The 20,574-nt window shown below is 43.9% G+C and overlaps 1 protein-coding gene across 4 annotated transcripts in view; it reads right to left on the reverse strand.

The window, feature by feature from the left end:
* Positions 1-20,574, reverse strand: part of Inpp5f (inositol polyphosphate-5-phosphatase F) — an 87,914-nt gene that overhangs the window by 11,879 nt on the left and 55,461 nt on the right. For all 4 annotated transcript variants that reach the window (XM_021166953.2, XM_029480074.2, XM_085841269.1 and 1 more), the window contains 8 exons: positions 17,393-17,591; positions 16,593-16,772; positions 15,180-15,247; positions 9,673-9,797; positions 8,336-8,413; positions 7,034-7,154; positions 4,455-4,583; positions 1,822-1,939 (listed from right to left, as the gene is read on the reverse strand). In XM_021166953.2, coding sequence (XP_021022612.1) covers positions 1,822-1,939; positions 4,455-4,583; positions 7,034-7,154; positions 8,336-8,413; positions 9,673-9,797; positions 15,180-15,247; positions 16,593-16,772; positions 17,393-17,591 — 1,018 coding nt within the window. The remainder of the gene's footprint in view (positions 1-1,821; positions 1,940-4,454; positions 4,584-7,033; positions 7,155-8,335; positions 8,414-9,672; positions 9,798-15,179; positions 15,248-16,592; positions 16,773-17,392; positions 17,592-20,574) is intronic.

Here is a 20,574-nt window from a genome sequence, read left to right on the forward strand (position 1 = left end):
CCTGGCAGTAGCCCACCCTCTGCTCACACATCCTGCAAAGGAGAGCACTGCTCATGGCTGCAGGTGAGGCCAACAGTCGGCATGGACCTGATGCAGATTCTAGGCTGGACCTGATGACGAAGGAACTGGCCTTCTGGGTCTCCTAAGAAGCCAGCTCGATTGGTATCATGCATACCACCCAATCCTCAACGGAAGATTCTGTCTACCTGCTAATGAGGGGCTGGCTCGGGACTGCTCGGAGTGCACCCTTAGTTAGTGTGGATTTGATAGAAACCAGGGGAAAAGCTCAATGCAAAAGATCTTAAAGTGAATCCAAGACTCTCTTATGTCTGCCAATTCTTAATGGAATTTGAGTTTTTCAGATAGAAAAACAAATTGCATTTCAAAATTCATTATCAAGAAAGTGAAAAAGTCCACAAAAATACATGAGAATATTTACAACTGTTCATCTTGGGGGGGCGGGGGATGCATACTTAATACACAAAGAACTCCTAACAGCTCAGCAATACAAAGCATATCCAATCTTAAAACAAGCAAAAATCTTAATAGATGAGCTAACTTCCTCCCTATGGGGTATGCAGCTAAAGCTGTAAAAACCGCTGAATCCATTCCTTATGCAGGCCTTTTAGACACTGAGATCTGAGGCAGCTTATGGGAAAGAAGATCTGCTGACCACTGGCCTCACAGACTCAATGAGCTTCTACTGCTGCTGGCCTCTCCCTCAACCCTGAGGAGACGGAACATCCGACTAAGACAATCAGATAACTGAACGGAGACAGGCACAGAACCCAGGTGCTCAGTGACGTGAGTAAATAGGTCCATTAGCGAGTGGAATCAAGTCATCTTTTTTCCCTTTAAATATCCTACTAAACTCTGAATCTCAGCCAGATGTGGTGCACACCTTCAGTCCTGGAACTCAAGAGACAGACAGGTTAATCTCTGAGTGTGAGATCAGCTTGGTCTATGTAGCCAGTTCCAGGTCAGCCAGCAATATAGGGCTGAGATCCTGTTTTAAAACATCCAAGACTCTACTTATACTACGTAATTCTTATTTCTGACAAATGAATCAAACCTTCTGCTTTATTGATGGAGATTAAACCCAGGGTCTCGAATTTGCTAGGTAAGTACTCCAAAACTGAATTACAACCCAGTTCTGAATGTACCTCCCTACATTAGATTTCTCCAATTCCTACCTAGAGTGTGGCTAGGGTTATTTTACATGTTCAAAAATAATCAGGTGAAAGAAACAGATTTTTAAAAATATTCTTAGGGACCACAGATCATCTATGTCATATTTGTTTCTAATCCAGAACATTCTACTTTCACTTTAATCCTAAAATAACTTTTTCTTGAAAATTAAATAAACATGTTAATGTAGGAATTGTATGGGCAGTCTACCTTCTGCTTCCTCTTCTAAAAATTAGTGAGTTGGTTAGGATAATTAGTAATTCCTGCTAAATCATGATTATGGAAAAGAATGGTGTATTTGTATGATAAATGACCAACAGGAAAAGAAAATCCTATAATTACATGGCTTGAGCCACCAGAGAACAAATGAGCAGGCTGGGTTGGGTACTGCATCCCACACACTAGCAGCCTCAATCCTGCTTTTCAATCACTTGAGTAACAACTGACTAATACATATGTAATTATATGTTCCTTTGTTGCTCCAGCCAAAAACATTTGTCAAATGCTAAGCTTGTGAAAATGTGAATTTAATATATTAGAAACACAAGTACATTATAAAGCATGATAAATGCAAGAAGCAGAATTCTGTAAACTACCGCTCACAGAAGGAACGCGGGCCCTCCTGCTCCTTACCTATGACGGCTTGCCTGTAGGCGTCCTTGAACCGACTGAGGTAGTACCTATTTGCCGAGTTAACGCCATCTTTCATAACTCCTGCCAACTTCCTTTCTCCTGTTCTTGTAAAGTCACCCTATCAAAGAAAAGGTAATTGTGGAAATGTATTCTAATGTAAGAATGGTCTCAAAACTCATTTGGGACTTTCAGTTCAAGACAAGAACTCCACAGGCTTCCAAATTACAAATTTAAAAAGTCCTAAGTATTGTAGTTAAATAAAATATGTACTAGTATTTAACTCTAAGCTTGTCTATAGCTATATGTAATATTTACTGATGGCATCAAGCCTTCAGTTAGACGCCCCTTTAGGACAAAACTATTCCTAGCAACTTGTAGAATTTCTGAGATTTCTAAGTCCAAACCAATTATATAACAAACACCAAAAAGATAAAAAGATTTTTCAAGGCTCATATTTATAATATTCAAAGAAAAAAGTGAGGGGACAGAAAAGGATTTGAGACAGTCACGTGTAACCTCGACTGGCCTTACTCTGTAGCCATGAATGATCTTGAACTCTCAATCCTCCTGCCTCCACATCCCGAGAGCTAGGATTCCAGGCATACACTGCCATACTCTGCTTTCAAAAGCTCCCCACATCATAATGATAGCACACTAACGTCTCTGAAATCATCAGCCAGCCCCCAATAAATACTTCTTTTTATAAGAATTGCCTTTGATCATGGTGTTGTTTCTTCACAGCAAGTTTTAGGACACATAACCCAGGAAATTTAGGAAAAATATTACCAACAAGCTGGCCACTTTCAGAGTCTTAGTTCAGCAACATGTACAAATAGAAAACCATGCATGTGGACTCTAAATAACTCAGAGGAAGAAAATGAGATAGTGTTTGGATTTATAGAGCTTATTTTCCTTAATTATTAAAAAAAAAAGTTTTGAGCCAGGCAGTGGTAGCGCACACCTTTAATTCCAGCATTCAGGAGGCAATCAGGCGGATCTCTGAGTTTGAAGCCAGCCTGAATTCCAGGACTGACAGGGCTACACCCTGTCTCAAAAAAACAAAGAATATTTTTGTGGGGCTGGGGAGATGGCTCAGTAATTAAGAGGACTGGCTGCTCTTGCAGAGGGCCTGGGTTCAGTTTCCAACTGCAGCATCACATGGCTCACACTTGCCTGTAACTCCAGCATCACATGGCTCATACATGCCTGTAACTCCAGCATCACATGGCTCATACATGCCTGTAAATCCAGCATCACATGGCTCACACATGCCTGTAACTCCAGCATCACATGGCTCATACATGCCTGTAACTCCAGCATCACATGGCTCACACATGCCTGTAACACCAGCATCACATGGCTCATACATGCCTGTAACTCCAGTACCAGGGGAGCTGACATCCCTCGGCTTCCTCAGGTATCTAAATGTATGTGATTCACATAAACTCACAGAGACACACAGACAGACTCTAAGCCAGATGAGATGGTTCACAGCAGTAATTCTAACTGAAGATGTACAGTGCCAATATTGCCTATACAGAGGCCCTGTTGTAAAAACAAAACAAGTTTTTTATATTTATTACTCAACCAAAACCCAGAGAAGCTGATGTCTTCTGAGCCTTGGTACCACTTATTTTGTTTGGTTTGGGTTTTGCTGGGAATCAGCTCCAGGCCTCACACATGCCGAGCAAGTGCTCCACCAACCAAGCTACACTTTGTTAGAAGAGATATAGCCCCTGGTCAAATAGCATCTTGAAAGGAAATCAACGTAAACCTAATTTAAACTGACTCAACCAATTCCAACTGTCCATAAAGAGTGCCCATAAATTGAGAATTTGTTACCAGGACTGTATTTACATTTAAGTTTCTATGAGGCTTTGTGAGCTCTCCAAAAAACTTAATTTATAACAACAAAAAAACTAATAAATTGTTCCTTTAGCACACACTCAGTGTCAGGAAATAGTCCCAGCCCTTATAGCCTATAACTATCTGTCACAGAAGGCCTGGTACTTCCACTGAACAACTAGTGGAACAAAGTGGATAAATGACTGCCCAAGGTTACACTGAGTAAGAGGCAGGCTTAAGAGTCAAACTCAGAGAAGACAAAAGTATCCCCAGACAGGTCAGGTCCTAGCAAACATGTTTTGTTTGTATACAGTTTTAAAATGGATGCACAGCCAGGTATGGTGGTGCTCAGGGAGGCAGAAATAGGAGGATCTCTGTGAGTCTGAGGACAGCTAGGCCTACATAGTGAATTCTATGACAGCCAGGGCTACATAGTAAGAGAAGACCCTGTCTCAAAATAAAAATAAATGCACATAGAACTTAGTATTTCCAGATTCCCTTGAACAACTAGAAGATAAAGCAAAATGGGACCTCCTCAAAAAGAGCAACCTTCTCCAGAGACAGAGCCCTCCTGCTCAGGCCAGGTCCACACAGGCCACCTATACCTGACCTAACAGCAGACTCCTGTCATAGCCAGACATTCCAGAGATAAATCATACACACACACACACACACTTGAGAGAGAGAGAGACAGAGAGAGAGAGAGAGAGAGAGAGAGAGAGAGAGAGAGAGAGAGCTTGTTTTGATCCTAGATAGAATGACCCACGGTGCCTGCTACAAACAGTTACCTTTAGAGCAGCAGTCCCAGCATACTGCCTGCTGATGGAGTCACCGTTGTTAGCCCACATTATCTGGTAGGTCCGATTACATTTCACAGGTAGTGGCTGCTCTGGGGGCATCACACCTAGTTTTTTAAGCTAAAATAAACACATTAGTGGGTAAATACTATATGAGAAACCATAGCATTAACTGTGTATTATAGAAAAAGAGGGAAAGCTGACATAATTTGGGACCCTTGTCTAAAAGAGGTGTTCTCCAGTTTCCTTTCTTTAACTGCAGGCTGAGAACAGCTTTCAAAGGTCACTTCTCCTCCTACCGCCTGTGTCCCAGGAGCAATTCAGGGTTTCAGGTTTGGTGGCAAGTGCTTTACCCACTGAGCCATCCCACTGGTTCCCTCAGCCTTTATGCCTGAGACAGAGTCTTGCTATGTAGCCAAGGCTAGCCTAGAGTTCCAGACCCTCTTGACTCGGGCTCATGAGTGCTGAGAAGACAGAAGTGTACCAGCATGCCCAGCTCAGACATGTTTTTAACGATACAGCACTGCCAGATGTGGAGACGCACACCTTTGGTCCCATCACTCACAAGACACAGGTGGGTGGAGGCAGGGATATATAATGAGTCCTGTTTCAAAAACAATTATTATTAAATAAAGAAATACTGCTATCAATTACTATAGCTGAATAAATGTAATATTTACAGTGGTTTTTTTTAACATATAGACCAATAATACTATATTTTGCCTATTTTAAATTTGCCTAAGAAGTGGAAACAAATACCGAACGACACAAAGAAACAACCGTGAGCAGTAGGTGAGTAATAAGTGCTCCGAGAATCATAACCATGTGCCAGGGTGGGGCTCAAGGGTTGGGGGCAGAATCATAACCATGTGCCAGGGCAGGGCTCAAGGGTTGGGGGCAGAATCATAACCATGTGCCAGGGCAGGGTTCAAGGGTTGGGGGCAGAATCATAACCATGTGCCAGGGCAGGGTTCAAGGGTTGGGGGCAGAATCATAACCATGTGCCAGGGCAGGGCTCAAGGGTTGGGGGCAGAATCATAACCATGTGCCAGGGCGGGGCTCAAGGGTTGGGGGCAGAATCATAACCATGTGCCAGGGCAGGGTTCAAGGGTTGGGGGCAGAATCATAACCATGTGCCAGGGCAGGGCTCAAGGGTTGGGGGCAGAATCATAACCATGTGCCAGGGCAGGGCTCAAGGGTTGGGGGCAGAATCATAACCATGTGCCAGGGCAGGGCTCAAGGGTTGGGGGCAGAATCATAACCATGTGCCAGGGCGGGGCTCAAGGGTTGGGGACAGAATCATAACCATGTGCCAGGGCGGGGTCAAGGGTTGGGGGCAGAATCATAACCATGTGCCAGGGCAGGGTTCAAGGGTTGGGGGCAGAATCATAACCATGTGCCAGGGCAGGGCTCAAGGGTTGGGGGCAGAATCATAACCATGTGCCAGGGCAGGGTTCAAGGGTTGGGGGCAGAATCATAACCATGTGCCAGGGCGGGGCTCAAGGGTTGGGGGCAGAATCATAACCATGTGCCAGGGCGGGGCTCAAGGGTTGGGGGCAGAATCATAACCATGTGCCAGGGCGGGGCTCAAGGGTTGGGGGCAGAATCATAACCATGTGCCAGGGCGGGGCTCAAGGGTTGGGGGCAGAATCATAACCATGTGCCAGGGCAGGGTTCAAGGGTTGGGGGCAGAATCATAACCATGTGCCAGGGCAGGGTTCAAGGGTTGGGGGCAGGGGAGCTTGTTTGTTTGGGTTTTGTTTTTTAACGTGAATTATCTCATTTACTTATCACAACCACAACCACCACAACCACCCTGCATTAAAGTTGTTAAGACTCAGGTCTGAGGAGGTCTCTTAGAGTCAACACCTTCCACCTGGTGAAGACAGAGCTTACATTCAAAAGCCTTACTGACTAAATAAGACTTCAAAAGACAGAACGAAGTCCTTCAAGAATAGTCACAGGCTCTGTGGGGGCAGGGAAGCAAGCCAAACCGACATTATGAGTCTCCACCTTGGACTGTGGCTCAGGAAGTTGTTTAGCAGGTGTCAGAAATCTGAAAGACCTACAGTGGAGCACTGAGATAACAAACAAGCAAGGGGAGGGAGCAGCAGCCGCCACCCACAGAGCTGGGGACAGGGGAAGGGACCATTGAGCCATCTACTAACAGGGGTGCAACAGGCAAAGGGCATTGTGGCTTTCCATCCTTGGTAGCAGTGTCCTCTAATTCCCACCCCCCTGCAGCCCCATCCCTACCTCACAGTGCCAGGGCAGGCTAACAGAAATTCATTGTGCAGACTCCCAGCCCAAAATACAGAAGGGCAGGTTTGAAATTCAGAGAACAATGGGAAATAAACCCATGAAACCCCCAACAGATTTAAAATATTCGCAGGTGGAATATGTAAGAAAATGCTACCACATCTACTGACTTCTAAGTTACATTTCTCGGGTTTTTATGTAACAAGATATTTACATGCTAAAAAAATTTCCACAAAATATTTGGACTTTGAGAAGATGTTTCACTATTTACTTACACATCAATATTTGAAATCAAAAGGACTCCAGATTACCTGTTGTTCCATGACCACGCGTGCTATGGCAGCCTGGACCACGTTGGTGCGATCCAGGCAGTCCATGCAGTTAACTCGAAAAATCCCTTCTTGCTTACATATCACACCAGCTTGATCAACCCTTGTCAAAAGAAGCATGGGATTAATTTACAATTTCAAAAAAGTTTTCAAGAAACTCAATTCAACTCTTAAAACTATGGCAACAGCAGCAGCAGCACTGCCTGGCAACTGTGTAGGAACATCCTTAAATGTCAGACAGCACTGAGGGCTCCACACACTTTACTGATGGTTACAATCACTTGGCAGTGAGGCATTCTTATCCCCATTTAAGAACTCAAAGCCAAGATACGAGAGACTGAGAGAGTGACCGGCTTCCCTCCCTCTCGGGGCAGGGGGGTTGCACACAGCCATAAACATTGAAAACCCCATCTTGTCTTCCCTTCCTTTCTAACTCCAAGTGGACCTCTCGAAGACACACTAGCTGGCTTTACCGGATGGTAAGGAGTCGTGCAGTCGGGCGTGTGCCCTCTAGTCTCAGGCCATCATGCAGTCTTCACATCCAATCGCATGTTCTCTCCTGGCCTCTAAGACCATATTCTTTCTCTTTCGCCTACCTCCTAGAGTCTGGGCATCTTTTCCTTCTCTGTTACTTTCAAAATGCCTGAAGTCTGAATATAGTTAAGCTTCCCTTCCCACATGAGGGATGACAAAGGAGGAAAACAAAATGGAAGCCACAGAGTGAGAGGAACACACAAGCCCTTCAAGAGCAGCAGCTGCATTGCACTTCATTTTCCGACCATCTGACACTGGGCCTTGCTCACAGGCAGCACTGCCTAACGGTGGCCCCCACAAAAAGGAAGGAAACGGGTCAGAAAACACATGATTTCACAGACCAAAAGTCAAAACAACTTTTTGTGAAATACTGTGGTGGTTTGAATGAGAATGCCCCATAGGCTCATATATTTAAGTTTGCTCCCCAGTTGGTGGAACTGTTTGGGAAGGACTAGGAGGTGTGACTATGTTGGAAGAATTGTGCCGCTAGATGGGCTTTAAGTTTTCAAAAACCTACACTCTTCCCAGTTAACATCTCCCTCCCTCTCCTCTCTGCCTTGTGCTTATGAGTCAGATGAACACTCTCAGCTGCTGCTCCAGTGCCATGCACGCCTACCTGCTGCCATGCTCCCTGCCACGGACTCTAACTCTCTGTAATCAGGAATCTCAAATTAAATGCTTTCTTTATAAGTTGCCTTGGTCACAGCGTCTCTTCACAACTGTAGAAAAGTAACTAAGTCCAGTACCTACCAACACCACTTCATGTCAAGGATGATGTCATGAATGGCATCCGTGAGGGTTTGAACATTCTCGAACTTCATTCCTCGGCTAAACCCCATTCCCCAAAACAGAAAGCAAAGAACCAGCTTTAGTATTATAACAAAATTATATTCTGATTTACTCAAGAGAAAAGGGCCAGGGGCTGTAACTTGGTGGTAGAGCATTTGCCTAGTGTGCTCAGGTTTTAATGCCCAGCACCATCAAAACCAACCGAAGTTGAGTGTGGGAGGGCACACCTTTAATGGAAGAATCTGAGAGGCAGAGACAAGTCTGTGAGTTTGAGACCAGCCAGGGATATATAGTGAGACCTTATCTAAAAAAAAAAAAAAAAAAAAATCTTATTAAGATAATATTTTTTTAATATTTAAATCACATTTTATTTACTTAGTCTCTGTGTGTGCAGGCTTGGAGTGAGAGGCACACGTGCCATGGTGTGCACATGTGGAGTGAGGGGCACACATGCCATGGTGTGCACATGTGGAGTGAGGGGCACATGTGCCATGGTGTGCACATGTGGAGTCAGGGGACAACTTTCAAAAGTTGGTTCTCTCTGCCATACAGGTCGTCCAACTTGATAGCAGATGTCTTTACCCATCCAACTATCTCGCCAACTTCTTAGGATCTTTAATAAGTAGCTCAAAATTCTTAAAAAGAATAAGTAAGCCAGGTCTGGTGGCACACGCCTTTAATTCCAGCACTCGGGAGGCAGAGGCAGGCGGATTTCTGAGTTCGAGGCCAGCCTGGTCTACAGAGTGAGTTTCAGGACAGCCAGGGCTACACAGAGAAACCCTGTCTCGAAAAACCAAACAAACAAACACAAGAATAAGTATAGGTAATTCTATCCCTGTTTGCACTTGAAAGCACATGTACAAACACCAAAGCAATGCATGCACACGCCTCTTTCCCACAACTCCTTACAACCTAGGCAAATTCACAGGCAGAACAAGCATTGCGGCAAAGTGGATCCTGCTTTCAGAATAAACATAAATTAAAGATGTCAGCAACAGGATTCACCTATTGCTGACCAACCAGAGCAGGCTAGGAGTTACCCTGGGGACAGAGGTGTTGCTAACAGTACGAAGACAGTCAGAAGAATAACTGTGGCTTTCAGCAGCTGTGATTATGTGTCCCAATACATTTTGGAACAGAAAGACTGTAAAAACTTCAGCAACAACTTAAAGGCAAACAGCTTAAAGCAAAGGCCACAGACACGAACAGCAGGTAAACCTCATATCCTTCCCTTCTGAGCAGAGAGGAAGGGAAAGAGCAGAGAAGGTTAAGCCGCTTCCCTCCGGGGACGCCCTTACCAGTGCTCATGGAAATCGAAGGAGACATAGGTGAGCTTGGGGTTGTTGAAGAGCAGCACCTGCTTCAGGTAAGCATCGCCAATAATCTTCTCCCTTCCGGCCTGGTCGACCAAGTTAACAATAACCTGTGGATGAGCAAGAAAGTAGCAATATTAACCAGACCTCAGAACTGGAAGGCCAGTGGAACAATTCATTTGGAATTACATTTTACAAATATAGCTGTGCTTAGTTAGAAACTAGTCCACTCAAGCACCAATTTTACCATAAAATTAAAATATCTGTCATATAAATTTAGCTGTATGAGAACTGTTAACATCAATGGTAATAGTCCTGTAAGTTTGCAACAGCCAACCAAAACACAAAATAAAACATGCTTCTTTTTTAACAGCAAAGGTTTTTTTTAAGATTTTTAAGTTTGTGTGTGTGTGTGTGTGTGTGTGTGTGTGTGTGTCTATGTGTGTCTGTGTACACCCCTGGGGGTCAGAGGCATCAGAGGCCCCTGGAACTTGAGTTACAGACAGCTGTATGTGGGTGCTGGGAATCGAACCTGGATCCTTCTGGACCTTCATGGTCTTGACTGCTGAGCCCAACCTAAATAGTAGGTATTTTAAATAGGCAGAATAAGTTAAAAAAAAAAAAAACCTACCATAAAACTACTGAAATAATCGACATAAATATGCACATGTTGCTGAATCTCAAGGTCCAGTATTGTAAAGATGTCAAGTCTTTCCAATTAATCTATATCCTCAACAATCCCAATCAAAATTCAACCAGGATCTTTTTATGGAAAAGATAACTTAATTCTAAAAAAGTAAATATTCTCAAAAAGTAAATATTTAGAAAACATTGAAAAGCAATAAACACAGAGAAATTTCCTCCATCTGGAACAATTCTATATAGTCTATGTAGCAAGCAAGACTGTGAAACTGAAGATAGGCAACTGACAGAAGAGAGCAAGGCTGAGGGCCAAAGACCTGAGTTCACTGAGGCACGAAGGGTAGGTAGCTAAGCACACTGCTGTGAGCAAGCACAGATGACCATCAGGGGCCCTGAGACAACTGTCTACAAGGAAGAGAGACTTACAGTAGCTCCCTACATCTCTTTAATGAAACACAAAATAAACTCTAGATACATCAATGACGTAAATGTTATTTAAAAAAAAAAAAAAGAGCTACAAAAGAGCGTAGTTGTTTTCCCACAGCTGTAGGTGGAAGCATGACCTCCCAAGCATAAAATAAAAATCAAAAGACAAAGATGAACCGATGTGACAACAGGAAAAATTTAAATCTGTGTACAAGTGACATTATCAGCAAAGATTTTAAAAAACAAGACAAGGAACTCTCATGAGAATGTACTTGCCACACAAAATCAACACTTTATAGAGTAGCATAAATAGAATAAGAAAAAATGGATACAAAAGACCCCAGTGAACAAGATGCTACAGTCCTATCAGCAGTAAACCGCAAATGTTAGGATGTGAAAGGGGCTTTAACCTATGACAGGTAAATTCAAATACTGAACAGGGTCAGCATTGGTGAACATGAAAAAACAACAGCAGGGTCGCATTGTTACTGGGAATATAAACTGTGTGATCCCTAAAAACTGTCTGTAATTTACTGCTGCTTGTGTTGGGTGGGTAGGACAAGTTTGCGGAATTTCAGGGCCTCTGGTGCAGTATCTCTGAATGCTAAAATCAACTTTAAGTGTCTATGCTGTTTAATTCAACAAGTTTGCCTTCACAAATTCATTCTGCAAAAGCAAGTGCCCTAATTCTTGGACTTTTAAAATTGTCTTTACTCTCAGGGGACACATGTATAAGCAAGCATGTGCAGGGAGCAGAGTTAGAGAACTTTATGGGGTCTGCTCTCACACCCTGCCCCCTTATGTGGGTGCCAGGGATGAAAATGTACATATGGGTGGTCAGGCTTGCCCATCAAGTGCTTGACCTGATGGACCATCTTGCCAGCTCTTCACTTTGGATTATTTTGTTTTTGAGGCAGGGTCTCACTATGTAGCCCTGGCTGTCCTGGAACTTGGTATATAAGCCAGGTCAGCCTCAAACTTAGACTTTGTGCTGGACTAAAGGTGTGCACCACTATAACCCAATTTGTTTTTTCAAACTGAGTTCTTATATAGCCCAGGCCTTGAATTTACCGGATAGCCTAGTCTGGGCTAATCCCCTTCACTACCTCCACAGCCTCCTCCTGAGTGCTGGGATTATAGATACACACCATCATTCCCAACTTAGAACTTTTCCTTTTTTCTGCCAGCCTTTGCCTCCGGAGGTGCTGGGATTAAAGGCATGTGCCACCACTGCCTAGCCTAAGAATTCTGGGGAAAAGGCTAACAGCCAGAGACTTTACAGCAGAACAGTATGTGCACACAGCTCTTTGTGACTTCAGCCCATTGTGAATGTGCGGGTGTCAGGTGACTCTCGCTACAAACAATAGATTGCTAACTCAAATCTCAAGGCAAGCCTAGAAGCCACAAAGCTGAGTGCAGTGACTTCAGAAACCACTGAGGACTCAGATTCTTTCTGCCTTTCCCTCTGCCATTCCCTCATTGCTTCCCCAGCAGCACACTGGATAAACGCCCGACTGCTTCATTCACCATCTTGAGACAGATGCAAAAGTCCCTAACATCAAATCCTGACAAAGCAGCCTCAGGGGCACTGTGGGTTCCGGTATATCTTTTATTAGAGCAGGAAGCTTTTCCCACATCAGACCTTCTGTCAAACAGCTCCAGCCTAAACCAATTATGAGCTAGCGCAATGCAGCCACACGGATGAGTCACCCTGACCGTGGGCCCCTCATCGCAGAAAGCAATTACCCAGGAGAAGGACACAGATAACACAGATAAATGAACACTGCCAGGCTCCTGCTGGAGGCCAGGAGGTGTCTGCTCAGTGCCCGCCTCTAGATATTGACGTGCGTCAACGGGGAGCAGGGACGAGTGTGGGAAGAGGTTATTTCCTGGAGTGCACACCTCAGTATTGCTCCTTTTTACAATTTGTGTTGCATTTAAATATGGTTTATTCTTTCTAATGCTACTTACAATTAGGAATATCAATAATGCATGAATCAACACGAATCAACACATTATTAAGGAACTCAATGCAGAATAAGACCAAATCATTCCTGACCACATCCAGTCCTTCATGCTGCCCTCAGCAGCTGCCTGGCTCTGATGCTGCAGTGAGGTCCTTGCATAAGCACCCGTGCCTGAGCACACTTGTAGTCCTGTTTTCCTATTTAAGTGCTAATTGCTCTGCATCCTTTCCCAGACTTGACGCTTCTCAGCGGTTCCCCTCAGCTCCCCAGTGTGTGAGTCATGGCTTTAATTTGCATTTCCCTGATGATTAATGAGATGACGCACCTTCTCTCATGGATTGACTTTATAAAATATCCTTGTACTTAAAATCTTGTTACATTATTCTGTCCAGTTTTTTTTGTCCTGTGCATCCTTTTTAATGGGTTTAGAAGACATTTAAATGTGCTGTGAGATAACAGACAAATCTTAACTATTAAAGATTTATTTTATGTGTGTTTTGTCTACATGTACCTGAGTGTACCATGTGTGTGCCTGCTGCCCTCGGAGCTCAAAAGGAGGTGTCAGATTCCCCGGAAGTGGACTTACTCATGGTTGTGAGCCACCATATGTATTCTAGGGATGGAACCTGGGTCCTCTCCAGCCTCCCCTACTCTCTGAATTACCTTTTGTTCTCTTCATAATGCCTCTTTTACAAGTATTTAATTTTATGCATGAGTTTCTATTGTGCATAACCAGAAATAATAAATAGTAAAAAATCGTAAAGTAAAAATCAAGTGAATCCCTTTCCATTATGGTCAGCGTTGTTGTTTTGTACACGTATGTATCTCTGTGTGGTGAATACACAGCACAGCACATGTGCAGAGGTCAGAGGTCAACCTTAGATGTAGGCCTTTGTCTTCTATCCTGTTTGGGGCAGTGTCTGTATTGGTTACAGCAAGCTGGCCTACAGAGCTCTAGGATTCTCCTCTCTCTACGCCCAAGCTCTCCTTGAAGAGCCCTGAGATTACAAACCATGGCCCTGTGCCTGAGCTCTGGAGACACACTCAGGGCTATGTCACATCTGTGTGTCACATACTTTACCTATGGAGCCATCTTCCCAGATATTACTTTTATTTTTTTAAGTAATTATTTTTTGTTTGTTTTGTTTATTGAGATAGGGTTTCTCTGTGCAGCCCTGGCTGTCCTGGAGCTCACTCTGTAGACCAGTGTGGCCTCGAACTCACAGAGATCCTCCTGCCCCTGGCTCAGAGTGCTGGGACTGAAGACACATGTCATGTCACCACTTCTCTTCTCTTCTCTTCTGTGTGAGTGGGTGCTGGGACCAAACCCAGATCCTCTGCAGAGCCGTACATACTCTTAATCGCTGAGACATCCCTCTAGCCCCCAAATCACTATTTCCTGGTTGGGCATTATTCTTTATCAAGTGACTAATAAAATGTGATAGACAATCCTACATTTGAAACAAAGAAAGATAAGGAAACTGCTTTTATAAATCCTGCTCATGACTCACAAGTTAGAAACAGTATGCTGTCTTCTGAAATCGTCAATGTTTAGCCTTTTACATTCAGATCAAGAGTCTTTCTCAGAATTATATATATATCTATATATCTATCTATATATATATATACACACACGTGTGTGTGTGTGTGTGTGTGTGTGTAGTCGGTATCAAAAAGAAAAGTATAGTTAGGTATTATCATGTTTTATTTTAATTGATAATTACATTCAAAGTGCCTTACCAACTTATGTTATTGCTAGCAATATTTGAGTTTCCATTTTTAAAAGCAAATACCTGCCTTTATCTATTATAAAACTATCTAAATTTTGAGTATGATTATTAAATAATGATTGTTTTTCTTTCCTAATTTTTTTTCTTCCTGTTGCCTATGAGTCTCTGGCTGAAACTACGTGAACTAGACACTAGTGTGGGAAGAACGGAAGACATGCAGCACTGAGTCTGGCCATTTCTGAAGCAGGAACTCAGCATCTTTCTCCTCTCCTTTACTTTAAGACAGGGTCTCGCCATATTGCCTGGCTAGCTGGACTGGAACTCTCTATGTAGACCAGGCTGGCCAGGAAAAAAATGACTCCCATGTCATTATACAGTCAGATTGGTCATTCCTAAGAGACAAGAACATTATTTTCATATATTAATCTCATATCAAAATTATTGGCCTTGTTTTCCACCAAGAGGGTTTCAGTCCACTCTGCCTTATTTAACTGTACTCCATGTGTGAGCACATAAGGTCCTGAGAGGCCTATCCTAGTCTGTGACAACTGCCAGCATTTACTCCATTTTCTCCAAACAACTAAAGCAGCTGACTCGAGAGTATTCTTAGCTTACTCATGTTTAATCTTCACGCTAAAAGTGGCTGTTTAATTATGAACGGTACATGTTTTGTATTCATGGAATTCCACATGTAAGGAAATTGTTCTTACTACATACTAAAACCCACCTGTTTTTTGTAAATTTTCAGTTGTTCTTCAAAATGGGCACAGAAACAGTCAACCGTTTCCTTCTCACCTGCAAAGAAGCAATACAAAATCCATTTCTCCTTCCAGTGCTGAGACAGACGCGTGCCTACGCTATCATCTTTTTTTTTTTTTTAAGATTTATTTCATATATGTGAGTACATTGTAGCTGTCTTCAGACACACCAGAAGAGGGCATCAGATCCCATTACAGATGGTTGAGAGCCACCATGTGGTTGCTGGAAATTGAACTCAAGTCCTCTGAAAGAGCAGTCAGTGTTCTTAACCACTGAGCCACCTCTCCAGCCCCACCTACTCCATCTTTATTCTTACTTTCTTATTTATTTTTCAAGACAGGGTTTCTCTGTATTGCACTGGCTGTCCCAGGGCTCACCCTGTAGGCCAGAGATCCACTGGCCTCTGCCTCCTGAGTGCTAGATCAAGGGCATGCACTACCACTGCAGGGCCCATTCTTACTTTTTAACAATTCATTAACCGTTTAAATGTAAGATTGTCTAACCATCATTTTAAATTAAGATTTCTTTTTTCCAACTAGACTGAGCTAAAATATATCTGAAAGTACCAACTATGAAATTATAAATGCACACAGGCACACACACATGCATACACGCGCATACACTCACACACACCCTACCTTTCAGTAAAGGTTTTATGTGACTTATAATAAAAAATGAAAATGATAGTTTGATACTAAAGTTAAAATAGTCTAAGAAAATAAATCTTAAATGTTTTTAAAAAAACCCTATCTCTCACTGATTTCCTGTGCACTAGTGTCTAGTTAATACACTCCCTGCTTCTACAGACACTGGCTACAGTCATTCTTTCCCAGGGTTAAATGTTCTAGAAGGTAAACTTCAAAGCAAGCAGTTCAGACTCTGTGAAGTGAGGCGCTTTATCAGCCTGCTGAGAAACTGCAACATCCAGGAAAGGACCCAGTCCTGAGGCTACAACCTCACCTCAGTCACAGTGGGAGACGTGGCTTTTGTTGTGTAGTTTTTAGTACAGGGATTGAAAAGGGCTTCTAGCAGGCTGGTCAGGAAACCATACCTCAAAGTCACATCCCAGCCCCAAGAGTTATTGTTTTAAATGAGACAAATTCATACCTATCTAGCACCTGTTTTTTTTTTAAGATTTATTTATTTATTATATGTAAGTACACTGTAGCTGACTTCAGACACTCCAGAAGAGGGCGTCAGATCTCGTTATGGATGGTTGTGAGTCACCATATGGCTGCTGGGATTTGAACTCATGACCTTTGGAAGAGCAGTCAGTGCTCTTACCCGCTGAGCCATCTCACCAGCCCTGGCACCTGATTTTTTTTATTTAAAAATTCTCATCGAAATCTTCACTTGTAAACCAAATAACTGGCGAGCTTACTTTTGTCTAGCCGAGGTCTTGGATTATAGCGATACCCAACCTGGCTCCAAAAGACCGGCACAGAGCCTCGAGTTTGAATAAATGACAGGGTATGATTATGAACATGAATTAACTGCTCAGTCTCCACATAATTCGCAACATTTCCATTTTTATCCACTCCTCTTCGTTTATACCGCATTCCTGAAAGAAAATTAAACAGAATGCAGTAAGTTATAAAAAAAAACGTTCAGCGTGGCTTGGTACTGGAACACACACTTAATATTTCAATGTTCTGCAGGCTGCGGCAAGAGAATATAAAGTTCGAGGCCAGCTTGGACTACATAGCAAAACTCTCAACAAACCTGTCTGATTAGATCCTGCTTCTTAATTACCTATCTACAGGAAAACCTGGGAAGCCCACACACGGAGAGGTAAACAACATCAGCAACAACAACATACCAAGACCACGGCTGTACCCAGCACTGCTAAGTTGAATCCTTTGAATGAAAGGCAACGGTTTTCCCAAAGGGGCTAGTTAGCACTCTGAAAGGATTTATCACTGTGACACAGGCTTTTAGTTGGAACACTGTCCTCAGACACATCCCAAGTGACTTCCTTATCGTCTATGTGCATGCAGACTGCTCTGTCTGACTTGCTAACTCTGCCCTGTTTCTCCACTGCAGAAATCCCTCTCTAATTGTATCCCAGCCTTTGGAGTTCGGAGCTAACTGTGCTTTCAAGGCCATGATTGTCATTTGCATTTCCACACATCTGCAGCTCCTCCACTCCTGCCTGCATTTCATTTGCATGCTCTTACTTACCTGCTCTGTGCCTACTTCTTCGAGATATAAGAGCCACTAGAAATCGTGGGTGAATGTCATCTACACAAGTGGAGTCCTGAGGGGGCGTCTCTGGGCTGCTCTTGTCATCATCTGAGGACTCGTTGTAATTAACCACAAGTTCTTCAATCTGCACAAAACCCTGGATAATGGGGATGATCCAGAAGTCCACATCCGGAGTCTAGGATGGGAACAGACATCGTTGTTTATACTCTGCACAGCACTGCTACTTACTTAAATGCAAATAACTGAGCAGCACCTACAGTCAGCCTGCCACCAGCACAGGCCCCACAGTCAGCCTGCCACCAGCACAGGCCCTACAGTGTCAGCCTGCCACCAGCACAGGCCCTACAGTGTCAGCCTGCCACTAGCACAGGCCCTTTCTCAACCTCATGTTCTACTCACAGGATGTCAGGGGAGGGTGAGGCCTTCCCTTTCCTTTACAATGACTTTCTCCTGACAGGGAACACAGCCTGAGCGCCAGGCTGTTCCACACAAACTCAAACTCCACCACCTGACAGAGTGCTCACTTCCCTATGTCCCAATGTCCTCTGTGGAATGGGATTCCTAGGGCCTCCTAAGGCTGTGTACAAGCATGTGTAAAGTAAAGCACACTGCCTGCCAACATTAGTTAACCACAGAGCTCTCATAGCTGTTCCTTTAGGTATAGGAAGGCAAAGCTTGAAAGCTGAGTTCCAAACTTCACTTGCATTAGCCTATAACAAAATGCAATCTGTCCCGATCATCCGTTACAAAACAGTTCACTACTCAAAAATAATAAAGAAAGAAACCCACTTATTATATAGCTGTGCCTGCCTGCCTGTGTGTGTAGCAGGTGCATACGGTGCTGTGAAGGGCAGAAGAGGGCGTCAGGTCCCGGGAAACTGGGTTTACTGGGGATGGTGCTGAGAACCAAACCTAGACAAGAGCACCCAATGCTTGTACCTGCTGAACCATCTCTCCAGGCCCCCTTTTCTTTGGGCAGAGCTTCACTCTGCAGCTCAGACAGGCTTGGAATGTTAGGTGGGGGCCTTGCCTCAGCCCCCAGGTACCGGCTGGCAGGTGCATGCTACCTCCACCCCCACATACTGGGCAGCGGGCACACACTAGCATGCCCAGTTCTGTTGCTGTCATTTGTAGGAATGCCATGGAAGCATTCTGCAGCTGAGCTCTGCCTCAGCTCAGCTGCACTTCACAACCTGCTTTAGAGAAACACTTTCTTCACCAGCCTAAAATTCAAATAGTAAATGAACAGCAGAGAGGATTTCCATAAATGTCTCATTTTAAAATGTCATCTAACTAATTAGGAGAGCCCTATTCAGAGAGTCTTCTGTTCTTCTAAACGAAACACATTAAGAATTTAAACCAAGCTCTTGGAGGAAGAAACATGGTAGGAAGTTCAGTGTCATCCTTAGCTACATATTAAGTTTGAAAATGGACTGGAATATATCAGATCCTGTTTCAAAACCAGCAGATTAAGACTGAGGAGAAGCTCAGTCTAAAGTACTTCTGTGTTAACGTCAAGCCAGGCATGGGACACATGCTTTGTGACCTAGTGCTGAGGAGGTGGAGGGAGGTGGATCCCTGGGGCTCATTGCTAGCCTAGCCTACTTGGTGAGCTCCAGGCCAGTGAGAGAACTTGTCTCTACATAAACCAGGCACCTGAGGAACATCTGAAGTCGCCTTCTGACATCCACAGACACACGCGCACACTTTGCTCTGAGACAGGGTCTTCTTGTGTGGTCCAGGTTGTCCTGTCTCAACTTCTGGAGTGTGGGATTATAGACTTGTGCTATCACACCCCTCTTCAACATCAGTTCCAAATCCACCTGTCCTCTGTGCTGTGCACTGTGGGTCCCACCCAGTCCTCTGTGCTGTGCACTGTGGGTCCCACTCAGTCCTCTGTGCTGTGCACTGTGGGTCCCACCCTGTCCTCTGTGCTGTGCACTATGGGTCCCACCCTGTCCTCTGTGCTGTGCACTGTGGGTCCTACCCAGTCCTCTGTGCTGTGCACTGTGGGTCCCACCTAGTCCTCTGTGCTGTGCACTATGGGTCCCACTCTGTCCTCTGTTCTGTGCACTGTGGGTCCTACTCATTTCCGGGCTTAGTTTCACTTGGTGTTCTTTCTCTGTAACTCAAACCTTCAGAAGGATGGCGATGGCAACAATGAGGTAATGGCTTAGACTACAGTCTTCATTTTACTACTATTCTCACTACTTATACTTTTTTTTTTTTTTTTTTTTTTTTTGGTTTTTCGAGACAGGGTTTCTCTGTATAGCCCGGGCTGTCCTGGAACTCACTTTGTAGACCAGGCTGGCCTCGAACTCAGAAATCCGCCTGCCTCTGCCTCCCGAGTGCTGGGATTAAAGGCATGCGCCACCACGCCCGGCTACTTATACTTTTGTTCTATCAATAAATCCAAGATTCTTGACAAGAACATAAAACCATATGTTGCCAAATGCCATCTTTATCCCAAGTCATTAGCTTTTCACAGTAATGTGAAAGTGTCTGACAAAGCTCACCAAACACTGGAATTCCACATTGTCATCATAAAAACAAATACTCAATATAAACAAACACTCATAAAATACTCATAAAAACAAACACTCACTGCATGATCAGTATCAGAAAGCTAAGAACACCCTATGCCTCAACTTCACAGTAGGTGTCTGGCTGAAGATGTACTAGTTAAGATTTCAGTAACTGCTATGAACTATCAGTAAAGGGGAGATGGGGAAAGAAAAATAGCTTAAAGGCTAAGGAAACTAACAGATGACCCCATTCTGTTACTTTTGTCTTGTGTTCAGTGTCTAAAGCACACAGCAAACAGGAGCCCTCAGCCATAATTCTCCAACATGCGTAATAGGATGTGTAATAGGACTGATGGCTAGTCTTCAGTCAACTTGACTGGACTCAGAATCACCTAGAATAAGAGTCAGACCTCTGGGTGCATCTTTGTGTCTGTTTCTAGAACTAACTGTAAAGAAAAGACGTACCCAGGTAGTATCATCGTCTGAGGCCCAGACAGCACAAAGGGGGAGGTGAACATCCGTATCTCCCTACTGCCTGGCCCACCACGGCAAGACGCTTCCCCCCACATGATGATGTATTGAAATCACCAGCCATAATAAACTCTTCTCCGCTCAATCCGCCCATCTCAGACA

Source organism: Mus caroli, unplaced genomic scaffold (genome assembly GCF_978045245.1).
Source record: "Mus caroli unplaced genomic scaffold, Mus_caroli_1 scaffold_8, whole genome shotgun sequence".
NCBI lineage: Eukaryota > Metazoa > Chordata > Mammalia > Rodentia > Muridae > Mus > Mus caroli.